General features: G+C 35.5%; 1 protein-coding gene across 1 annotated transcript; it reads left to right on the forward strand.

Annotated features, from left to right (window-relative positions):
• The first annotated feature begins 11,665 nt into the window (after window positions 1–11,665).
• On the forward strand, window positions 11,666–12,430 carry LOC127899318 (formin-like protein 7). The gene is made up of 2 exons (XM_052432668.1): window positions 11,666–12,267; window positions 12,331–12,430. Exons 1-2 carry the CDS (start codon window positions 11,666–11,668, stop codon window positions 12,428–12,430), a joined length of 702 nt encoding a protein of 233 aa, XP_052288628.1.
• Window positions 12,431–12,932: the final 502 nt, after the last annotated feature.

The following is a 12,932-nucleotide window of genomic DNA, read 5'->3' on the forward strand; positions in this document are numbered from 1 at the left end:
GAAACCTTTTAACTTGCACTTAGAATCCATGGACATGCATGAGATGCCAAATATGCTTTGAGAGCTAGTGGGAGATTGTTGGGAAAATGTGCTCTTTAAAAGCATATGTGTTTATTTTATTGTAATAAACATTTTTTCTAATTAATAAAATAAATGAGGTATTTTATTCAAATATCTTAATTGCATTAATATTTTGATTAAAATCCATTTAATCATATTATATGTATTTATGTGATCACCATGTGGATTCACAAAAAACATAAATACAAGTTATCTTATGATTAAATAAATTTAGTTCGCAGTTGATAAATAAAGTTGGGCACTTTATTTAGGTATAGACTGTAATGAATTCATTGAATGATTTGTCTTAATCATGTATGAATTTATTGATGTAGTACGACTACATTGAACAGGATCACATATGAGATTTAATTAACTTTGTAATAACTGTAAGACTTATTAAATCTCATAGGCATTGATTTTACTGTAATCTTAATCTTGAGTTAATTATGATTTCATGATTGTAATTGTTATTCCATTTGAGTTACCAATGGGCACGACACATACTTGTGGTCAAGATTACCCGGCATCTTGGTGGGAGCAATTATGAGTATTGGAGTTATGGATTAACAATATAGAATTTGTACAACACATCTCTTGATGGGTTTTCGGCACTTGATTATAGAATTCTCTGGCCAGAGTGTGTCAACATATTTAGTATGTTGAAAATGATCATTAGAGAAAACTAGTAAGTATCAAGGAACAAAATGTAATTAAATTGATTGGACAGTTGAGATATCGATTTAATTAATGATGTGGTACAAAGGATTGTGCAGTAAAGAAATCAATGTGGCTTGAGATGAATTATTATTCGAGCATACAATTATGGAGTTCAATTCCAATCTTTTAGTGGAGTAGATTTGGAATTAAATAATTAGGCTATTTTAATTACAGGCGTAATTATTATAGCCACTATTGTATGTTCCCAAATGATCCCTGGGTTAGCTCATTTAATTGACTGCACCACTACTGGATTAATAAGCAAGATAACTAGCAATTTGGGTCAAAAGCCTAAATATATCATTTAGTAGGAAGCTCCATTTAATTAGCTTGTGTGTAAGGGGCCTTATTTTATTTTACAAGGTGGGTCCTCTATAGAAAAAGCAAGTAATGTGAGTTTTTTTTTCATTATTTGGAGCCTAGAGTTTTCACTAAAGGGAGATATAAAAAGGCTTATTTTCTCTAAAGAAAAAGAGAGCAGCCACTTTATACAGATCAGAGAAAAATATTTTTCTCTCTATTGTTGAGAGAAAAATTTTCTCGTGCTAGTTGCTTTAGTGGTGATAAAGGCGCCCACACGTCAAGTGCAGTTCAAACCTAATTCATAATCTGGAAGATCATTGGTGACAGTTCATGATCTAACAAGCGTGGTGGTGACAGATCGTGATCTAACAGGAGTGGTGGTGACGGATCGTGATCTAGGAGCCTAAATCACTTCAGCGGAAAAAGCCAAATCAGATTTTCAAGGTACGATTTCTAGATTACAAATTCTTATATATTGTATGAGACCGATCTTAAAAGGTTTCATAAAAATTAAAAAAACTGATTTTTCTCCAACATTATTATCATTAGATATCTCATATCAAATAATAATAAACTACACATTCATTTAATCTTTCAATTTAATTAATAAGAACTCCGTAGGGAGGATATTAACGAACTTAAATTGAGTTATAACCATTATTTCAATCTCTTTTATTTCGTAAAACAAAAGAGCTATTGTTTGGCAATCAATTTTAATGAGTCATACCAAAGATTTTATCTTTAGATAAGTCCTATCTAATAGCCAGTTTTAATTAATACCCTCTATAAGGAGCTTATCTAATTGGATGTGAGGTATTAATCTACCTTACTGTAGGGTCAACGATGGAGGCTGTGGGCTTTATGCCCAGTGGTCTCTCCCACTCAATATTTGTAAGTTAGAGTTTTCTTTTAATACTCTTAATTGATTAATTAATTGACATTCCATCAAGTATAACTTTATAAAACAGAACAACTGTTGTTTGGCAGTCAGTTTTAACGAGTCATACTCAAGTTTTTATCTTTCAGACAAGTCCTATGTAAGAGCCAGTTTTAATTTAATACTCGTCGTAGGGAGCTCATCTAATTGAAGGTGAGGTACTAATCTACCTCATTACAGGACCAACTATGGAGGCTGTGTGCTTTATGCCTAGTGCCCTTTCCCACTAAATATTTGTAAGTTAGAGTTTTCATTTAATATTCTAAGTTGATTAATTAATTTCCACCAAGTAATATCTAATTTTATAAAACAAAACTATTATTTGGCAGTCAATTTTAATGAGTCGCACTCAAGATTTTATCTTTTAGATAAGTCCTATCTAGTAGCCAATTTTAATTCATACCCTCTGAAGGGAGCTCATCTAATTGGAGGCGAGGTATTAATCTACCTTGCTATAGGACCAATGATGGAGGTTGTGGGCTTTATGCCGAGTCCTCTCCCACTCATATCATTAACAATTACCGATTAAAAATTTCACATATAATATATAATATATTGCCACTATATATCATCAAAGCTTGAAAAGGGAAAATTCAAGTTGTCGCCTTGCTGAGTTCGAATGGAGCTTGGAGGAATTTGGTGATGGTGGAAGTGTGGAGTAGCAGATCCGGTCGCAGTCCTCGCAAAATAGCAGATTGGGCTAGCATCGGTGATGACTACTAGAAAAATGGGGTTGGTGCGTCTACTTCTGCAGATTGCAGGCTACGCTACATCTGGTAGTCAGGTGCCACTTGTTTTTCTGATGTAGGCGTGTGTGAAAAGTGGACACTCTGTGTGTGAGTGTTTCTTGTCTTCTTGAGAAATGAAGGGAGGTTATCGGTTGTGTGTGTTTCTGAGTGAGGGAGGTTGTGCGTGTATGACTCATTGTATCTTAGGTTTCAATTTCACTAATTTTTGATGATTTTAAAGCCAACCGATTGGTGTTTCTAATCCGATCATGATCCGATTGGGTTAGCAAAAAGGCATCTAATTGGGTCTTGTTAACAATTCGATCCAATCTAAACCAAATATTTTTTTAATTAGGTTGAGTTGAGTCGGATCAGATTGGATATTTTGCCCAGCCCTAATTGTAATATTTTCAACCACCACAGTTGGGATCTAGAAAATATGGCAATCTTTTCCATCATCATTGTTGAGTTCTATAGAATAGGTTTACAGTACTCTCTTATACACGATAAGAAATAAATTCTTTTGGGACAATATTTTTTATAAGGGATTAAATTTTGTTGCTAAATGCTACTTTTTAGGACCATAGTTGATATCGCCGCTAAATGTCTTTTTTTTTTTCTATGGCCAAATTAAATTCATCACAAAAGCTCACTTTTTGCGACAAAACACATTTTTCATAGTAAAAACATTTGCCAAATATATTTATTTTTATAATTTATTTGCGACCAAACACAATTCCTTTGCAAATTCTATTTCAATCACCACTTAAAGATTTTATTCCAAAAAAGAAAGGTGATATCCCAAATGTCTACTTATTACGTCCTTTTTCAAATTATTTCAAGAAGCCAAATATTTTCGCAGGAAATCTTCAGCCAAAACAAATTGTAAGAGATATTTACAATGCTTTATACGACAAATCATTATTTGGTGACTAAAGGTAGACATTTTACAACCAATTTTACATTAATCACAAAAAAATGATATATAAAATCTTATATCATTTTAGCGACATCTTTAAAATATTGTTGCAAAAAACGAAATATTTTTGGTGGAAATGTAACCCCTTTACATAAGTATACTTAATTTAAATAACTTTTTGTGACCAAATTTAAATATGATTGCAAAAGAATTACATGTCATATATATTTGTATTATTCTTCTCTCTTTCTTTTTTATCTTTAAGTTATCTCACTCTTATAATTCTCATTCTCTTGTTCTCTCTCTATCTTCTTAGCTTATTTTTTTGTTACATAATTTTCTTTAATTATCATGTGTAGGAGTGAACTAGCCTTTGTGCTTTTTTTTCTTTTTTCTGGGTGTAGGAATTAAATATTGAAGATCATATACAAGGAAGTGAAGAAAATCGTGATGTAAGAAGGTGAAGAAAATCAAGAAATTTATAAATAAATATAATTGTTCCATATATTACAATGCTATTTGGAGATAATTATGTAATTGTTCCAAATGTTACAATTATGTAATTGTTCTAAATGATAGAGCTTCATTTGCTAAACTTTTTTGTATTTTTATCAATAATAAATTTCGTAATTTAAATCTTCTGCTTTCTTGAAGTTTGTTATAATTGTTTTAATTATGAAAGAAAAATTCAATAAAAATTTAACAAATAAAAATTTTATAAAATTATAATAAAAATATAATGTTATATTTAAATTTTTTTTTTTGCGACTACTTTTAGTACAGTCACAAATATTGTTAATCTACAACCAAACAATTAACGACAAAAAAAGCAACGGAGAGAAAGTGAAATCATTTTTTGTGACCATTTCTTTTGTCAATAAAAGTTTTTTTGCAACCAACTTAAAAAGTGGTCAGGTATATTTTTCCTTGATGGACCTAATTTGACTAACTTGCAACCATAATTTTTTTTGTCACAAATTATTTTCAAGGACAAATTTGATATTTTTTTGCGACGAATTGTTTTGTGACAAATGGCCATAATTCTAATTGTGCTATCTCCATCTTCTTTGTTGCTATCTCAGTCTTCTCTGTTGCTATTTCAATCTTTTCTGTTATTCTTAATCATCTCTTACATGTGTGGGCGTATAGAGAACCCTAATTTCCGTGCAAGAGATGGAAACCCTAGAACAATATTTTTCTTTTAAGAAAAACTGTACGTAAAGTTATTTTTCTATTCTCCTACATGTGTGGCCTATTTTTCTTTTAAATAGGCACTTATTAGAGATAGAATTTAACTAGGAATTAAGCTAGTAAAGGGACCGTAGGCCCATGGGCTTTCTATCTCTAACTTAATAGTCAAGGCCTAGTCATCTGATGATGAACTAAAACTATTAAGTTAACCACAAGGTACTCCACTAAAAGTCTAAAGTTGCACTCTAATAACCCATGTAATTAAATAAAAACCTGATTAATTGAATCTCCCTTTAATTAATATTAGTCTTGGTCTTGGATAAAAAATAACCATTTCATTGACCTTCTATCTAATGCTCATAATTAAAGCTTGGCTAATGACAGTTGTTGTACCTCTATAATTATATATTTACCACTACGTCATTATTTGTTCTAATGATCACTTTTAATATATCTATATCTGTAAATAAATTACAAACAAATATTATTATTCAATAAATAATTTATTAAATAAACTGGGGCTAGAGATTTAAATGATCAGGTACCACAAATAACTCAGGTAAGCATCGTTAATATATATTGCATCTTGTATATCTGTATAATGTGGCCTCTTCTTCTTTTTGGGAGAAAATAAGCCCTTTTGTATCTCTATCTTAGTGGAAACCCTAGGCTCCATATTTTTATAATTTTAATTCTATTAAATCAAATTTGATTTAAATTAAAAATAATAAAATCAAAAGCAACGTTACTTCTTCTTGTCATAGGGGCCCATCTTGTAAAATAACACAAGACCCCTTAGACATAAGTACATTACATGGAGCCTCTTACTAAATAATATATTTGGGCTTTTAACCCAAAAAGCTAGTTATCTTACTTATTAATCCAGTAGCGGTGCAGTCAATTACATGAGCTAACCCGAGGATCATTTGGGAACATACAATAGTGGTTACAACAATTAAACTTGTAAATGAACAAGCCTAATCAATTAATTCCAACTCTACTCCACTATAAGATTGGAACTGACCCCCATAATTGTATGCTCGAATAATAATTCGTCCCAAACCACATTGATTTCTTTATTGCATAAACATTTGTACCACATCGTTATTTAAATCGATATCTCAATTGTCCAATTGATTTAATTACATCTTGTTCCTTGATACTTACTGGGTTTCTCTAATGATCATTTTCAACATACTAAATATTTTGACATACTCTATACTAAATATTTTGACATACTCTGGCCAGAGAATTCTATGATCAAGTGTCGAAAACCCATCAAGAGATGTGTTGTACAAATTCTATATTGTTAATATATAACTCCAATACTCATGATTGCTCCCATCAAGATACCGGGTAATCTTGACTACAAGTGTGTGTCGTACCCATTGGTAACTCAAATGAAATAATAATTTGTTGAGATTGAACACAACAGAAGCCAAAAAGAATCTCCAAGAATGAAGTAAAGAACCGAGAACCCACTTGCAAGATCATAAACCAGATCTTGAACACCAACACCAGACATGACAATTCAAAGGGAAAACTAGCACTTTTATATTACTCAAAACGATTACAAATCTGTCAAGCCTTGTAAAAGAAATCACAAGCTTTACAAAGAATTCATGATCACTCAAATTGAATGAAAAACGAAAGATAAATGTAACTGATATAAGATGACACGCATCAGCTCTGTTTATAAAGCTAACTCTAAAGATTCCTAGAAGCTGCTCAACAAACATAACGAACTTTTAGACACGTCAGCAACGAAGTTGCACGTCGACCCTCAAACTTAAGTCAATTTGTACAAAAGTCACATAAGTCTTAACTCTTTACATTTAACCCCCTAAAAATAGAATATGATTCTTCAAAATCTCCACCTTGCAGACTTGATTCAGTTTGATTCTTGACCATAAAAGCTGCTTCAAAAAACCCCTTTAAGCGCACAGCCTTTAAGCACACAACTTAACACTCGATTACACAAAGTAATCACTGTGAGTTTGCCACGACTCCCATCAAGTTTACACAAAACTTGAACTTAGCAGTGGGAACCACTTTTGTAAGTACATCAGCAAGATTTACATCAGTGTGTATTTTGGACACTGACACAGCACCTTTAGACACTTCATCTCTGATGAAATGGAGCCTAGCATCAATGTGCTTAGTCCTCTCATGATAGACTTGATTTTTAATAAGGAGGATTACACTTTGATTGTCACAGAAAATGGTGAAAATATTTTGTCTTAACCAAAGTTCATTCAAAATTCCACTAAGCCACTTTCCCTCTTTTACTGCCTCTGTTGCAGCAACAAAATCAGCCTATATAGAAGACAAAGTAACCACAGGTTGAAAAGTTGTTTTCTAACTGATCAGACAGCCATTCACCATGAACAAGTAGCCTGAGATTGATTTCCTCTCATTCAAATCACCTGCAAAATCTGAGTCTACATATCCCACTACACTATTGTCATCCTGCTTTGACCTTCCATACATCAAACCATGATCGGGAGTACCTTTAAGGTATCTCATAATCCATTTCACAGCATCTCAGTGCTCTTTTCCAGGATGACTCATGAATCTGCTAACAAGACTAACAGCATAAGCAATACCAGCCCTAGTACATACCATTGCGTACATGAGGCTCCCAATTGCATGTGCATATGGCACTTCACTCATCATAAACTTATCTTGATTTGTGACAGGAGCTTGCACCTTTGAAAGTTTGAACTGAGATCCTAATGGTGTCTGAATAGACTTTGCATCCAACATATCAAATCTGTCAAGAACCTTTAGAATGTACCTCTCTTAACTGACAAATAGAGTTCCAGCAGCTCTATCCCTTATGATGTCCATCCCAAGTATCCTCTTAGCACATCCCAGATCCTTCATTTCAAATTCTGCATTTAATAGGTCTTTGAGTTTCTTAATCTCACTCCTATCCTTGTTAGCAAGTAACATATCAACAACATACAACAGAAGGTAAACAGCTCCACCTGAACTTGAGCTTCCAAAGTAAACACAACTATCATATTTACTTCTGAGATAGCCATTGGAGATCATGAACTCATCAAATCTCCTGTACCATTGTCTTAGAGATTGCTTTAATCTGTAAAGGGACTTGTTTAAGTGACAAACATAATCTTCCTTCCCTTTGACCTGAAAACCCTCTGGTTGTGTCATCAGGATTTCTACCTCAAGCTTCCCATGCAGAAAAGTTGTCTTCACATCCATCTGATCAAGCTCTATATTAGTCAGAGCTACCATTGACAGTAACATCCTTATGGAGCTATGTTTAACCACAGGTGAAAAAACACACTTTCTTTTTGTGTGAAACCTCTAGTAACCAATCTAGTCTTGAATCTTGAAGCTTTAGCTCCTGGAATTCCTTCTTTTCTTTTAAAAATCCACTTACAGCTTACCAACCTTCTATTGCCTGGATTTGTGACAAGAGTCCAAGTCTTGTTCTTAATTAAGGAATCCATTTCTTCTTCCATGGCTTTGATCCAGTTACCAGGGTCACTACTCTTCACAGCTTCTCTGTAGCTTGTTGGTTCTTCAATAGCTATGTCCTCTACACTGTTAAGGGCATAAGCTACCATCCCAGCATATGCATATTTGGAAGGTGGTTTTGTCTCCCTTCTTGCTCTGTCTCTTGCTAGTTGATAATCATGCAGCTCAAACACTGAAATTCTTGAATCATTCACTTCAAACCTTTCTTGAAAATCTTCTGTAGCACCTACATATTGATCCCCTCTGTCACTGCTACTTGTTGACTCCACCTCAATTATGGAATCTTTTACTACTATAGCTTCCTTCATTGATTCATCAGTATAAGGGGTGAAGTCAAAGACAATAGTCTTTATCCTCTAGCATAGCTTCCTCATGAAATGTAACATCTTTACTGATGATACATTTATGAGTGGCACCACACCACACCTTATACCCCTTAACTCCCTCAGGATATCCCACAAACACCCCTTTCAGAGCCCTTGAATCCAGCTTCCCTTGCTTGACATGCAAATAGGCTATACATCCAAAGATTCTCAGATGTTTGTAATCTGCAAGTACACCAGTCCAGACTTCTTCAGGAGTCTCAAACTTGAGAGCTGCAGAGGGACTCCTGTTAACCAAGTAGCAGGCTGTGGTTATAGCTTCAGCCTAGAAGCTTCTTGGTAGCTTGGAGTTTATGAGCGGACATCTTGTCTTATCAATAAGGGTTCTGTTCATCCTCTCAGCTAATCCATTTTGCTAAGGGGTGAACTTGACAGTCTTGTGTCTGGTGATTCCATGCTTCTGACAGTACTCATCAAACTCTTTATTACAAAATTTGAGTCCATTATCAGTCCTCAATGCTTTCAGCTTCATTTCAGACTGATTCTCAACCAGAGTTCTCCATATTTTGAATTTCCCAAACGCTTGATCTTTAGTCTTGAGAATATATAACCAGACTTTCCTTGAAAAATCATCTATGAATGTTACAATATATCTGCCACCACTTAGAGATGGCACTTGAGCAGGCCCCCATAGATTAGAGTGTGCATAATCCAATACAACTTTGGATTTATGCATTCCCCTTTCAAACTTCATTCTGTGAGCCTTCCCAAAGATGCAATTTTCAGAGAACTTTATCTCTTCAACCTTATCTCTACATAACAACCCCCTTTTACTTAGTTCTTATAAGCCTTTAGCACTCATGTGCCCAAGTCTTAGATGCCATAGCTTGGCTTTATCTACATCAGAAACAATATACAATGCAGACAACACAGGTACGGATGACCCTTCCAGCACATACAATCCATTTTTCATGACCCTCTTCATTACTATACTGGAGTTTTTCATTACCTTTAAGCCCCCATGATCAGACTTAAAGATATATCCTGAGCTATCTAACATGCCTAAAGATATCAAATTCTTTTTTAATCCTGGTACATGCCTAACATGCTCTAGGGCCCTTGTGGTTCCATCATACATTCTGATTTTAACAAAACCAATTCCCACAATTTTACAAGCATTGTGGTTTCCCATTAAGACCCTACCTCCATCTATAATTTTATACTCATGAAAAAGGGTTTTATCAGGACTCATATGGAAAGAACAACTAGAGTTTAGAACCCGCTGACTTTCAATCTTTCCATTCGATGCCACCGGCAAGTCTGTACTTTGATAGCCTCCATCAGATGATTCATTAGATGCTACAGCAACATCTCCTGATTTTTCTTTGTTGTCTCTCTTCTTCTCAACACAGTCTCTGATGTAATGGCCTGTCTTCTTACAGTAAAACATTTTCTTCTTTTCATTTTCTCTTTCTCAGACTTATCCTCTTTCTTGGACTGATTCTTGTTCTTCTTTTTCTTCTTATCTTTCTTCTTTTTCAGCTTTTGCCACCAACCCTTCACTAGGGTTTTGATCTAGATCTCCAGAATTCCTTTGAATTTCTTTCGAACACAAAGAGGCCTTCACATCTTCTAGTGTGAGAGTTGTTCTCCCATATAGCATGGTATCAGCCAAGAAAGCACATTGCCCAAGAGTTGCTTCACTTTCCAGATCAGTAACTTTCCAAAAAGCAAGTTCAACAGTATAACGTTTCTTTTAAACCTACAATGTTTCTTTTAAGGTCATATAACCCAAAACAGACTTTCCTTAGTCTTTAAAATAGGGTACCAAACCGTTTAAGAAATCATCATAAGTTTTCTGATGCATAGGATCCTTACTGGAAGGCAAGTGCAGAGCATACTTCCTTAAAGTTTCAAAATGAACAAATTTAATTCTTTATTCCTTTTCTTTCTCTAGATCTTCATTTGCAGAGAGAGAAGAGAGTTTAGAAATTCATAGTTTTATGGAAACACACGAGAGTTTATTTCTTCGAAAACTTCTATATCTTACAAACGAAGGGAGAATTCTTTATATAGGAGAATTCTCAGAGAAGATAGGACATGATCCCTATCTTTTACAAAAGCAAAAGTAGAAAAGACACATCATGACAGCTTTAATGATTACAAAGGACAAAGTGTGCTTTAATTAAAGCATGACTTTGACAAAAGCAAAAGCTTAAAGACCTAAACCAAAGCCTAAACCTCAACCACGCCCCATCAACATAAAAGGCTTGGCAAGCCCATTGAGAACTTGTGGGCTCGATTAGACCTTGGGCTAATAGTTGTGAGTTGCTGATCTGGAAAGTGAAGCAACTCTTGGGCAATGTGCTTTCCTGGCTGATAATGGCCGTCCTTTATGATCATCCCAAAATGACGGATACCCTGTTTATCAAGCAAAGCAAAATGGACATTTCCTATAGGATGTCCCAGGCTCCGGCATGTGTGACCCAAATTGTCCCTGCTGGGATGATTGGGAAGAGGATGATGATTATGCCACCAAAAAGAGACCCAAAAAGAAAAAACCTCCAATCTCATGTCAACACTGTGAACCCAAATCCCCAAGAGATCCTCCACCTCCACCAGCTCCGTTACCCATCTACAACACAGAACTCAAATCGATTGCAAACCTGAGATTCCGTCCCCCATCCCAAACTCCACATCTATCGTACAACCCTTAGCTTGTATGATGTTTTCTTCTCCCTCTTCAGACTACTCTTCCTCCTTTCCTCCATTAGAAACTCACACAGATTCCCAATGAAATGTGGTATCCAAACCTTTTATCCCTTCAGCTATTACCTCAACTGGCCACCTAGAATCTCCCAAACCTTTTGAATCCGTCCTTAACTAGCAAACCCAAAATGCCAGAGCACATAATGATACTTTGTTGCTTATTAATTCAAAAGTTGAGAACATCAGTTTACGAACTGAACAGATTGAGATGAAAGTTGACTCCATTACTGCACAGATGCAGCAGATCCACCACAATCTTCAATCCAGAATTACTCAACTAGATTCAGAGTTACGAACCATGCTTGCTCAAAGATACTATGGCCCAGAATTTGACCAAAAAGAAAGGGAAATTAGATGCTTAAAAGCTGAGCTTGATCAGATTGAATCTGAAAAACAAAGACCTACCATTTTTACCACATCGCCTCCTATCCCTTCCATAGGTCCAACTTATCATCCATTTGCCTCTATGCTTTCCCCCATCAAACAGTATAACCCTTCCAAGTTATTTGGCATGACTCGTACTCTTTTAAGAGACAATCCCTTACCACCACCACCTAAACCTAAACCAAAACCTAAACCTCAACCACGCCCCGTCAAAATTCATCAGCCATCCATGTCCATTCCTGGACAACAGTCCCCACCGCCCGCACCTCCACTACCACCTCAATCCCAACCTCAGCCTCAGTCCAAAGACAAAAAACCCATGCACCAGTATAGTGCCCACACCGTAGATCCATCATCTACTCCTGATGATCAAACTTCTGCTCCAACTTCTAATTCAAATCTAGCCATTTCCAACAGCCATACTGAGTCTGACACACCATCTTCAATATCCACTAGTGATTTTGAAAAGTCTTATGCTGATATCACCAGAATCTTGATGGCCCAACTTGATCCACCTGATCATGGCCAAACCTCTCACACAGAACCATATGTTGATATTCCTTCAAAAGTTGACGACGACATGCCTTAATTCTCTGCCACACACCAACCCCCTCCAACCCAAGCCCAGACCGGTCCAACAAGTCAAAAATCGTCAAATGGTCCATGGTTCACATTTGATGATCTTCCATCTCATAAATGGAGAGAGAGACTTACTGAAATGTCTGCTTGGATTGACCTCCAAATGCTAAGGCCTAGAGCAACGACTCAATCAGTCCTTAGAGAATTTACTACTCGTTTTACGAGTGCTCTAAGAGATTGGTTTGATTCTTTAGGCCAATACAGACAATTACAGTTTGTTCAATTACCAGAAGTCTCAAGTGCCCTTGCGGTTATTCATGACCAATTCCTTGGAGACCCCTCTGCAGTTTTTGAAGCTGCACGACGAGACTATCTCAACATGAAATGCTGCTCACTCAATGCTAAGGATCTTGACTTTCATTACAAACGAATGTCCTTGCTGTTCTATAAGCTTAATGGCTTCAATGAGCCAACGTTAAAGCATGTCTTTCTGGCTTCCTTTCCAGACGAGC

The sequence above is a fragment of the Citrus sinensis genome, chromosome 8, assembly GCF_022201045.2.
Source record: "Citrus sinensis cultivar Valencia sweet orange chromosome 8, DVS_A1.0, whole genome shotgun sequence".
NCBI classification, from domain to species: domain Eukaryota; kingdom Viridiplantae; phylum Streptophyta; class Magnoliopsida; order Sapindales; family Rutaceae; genus Citrus; species Citrus sinensis.

Bases quoted from the DNA above. Each gene is read 5' to 3' on its own strand.
- LOC127899318 (XM_052432668.1), top strand. From the start codon at position 11,666: ATGAAAGTTGACTCCATTACTGCACAGATGCAGCAGATCCACCACAAT. The intron at 12,268-12,330 runs GTCTGACACACC...TGATATCACCAG, and splicing joins ATTTCCAACAGCCATACTGA to AATCTTGATGGCCCAACTTG.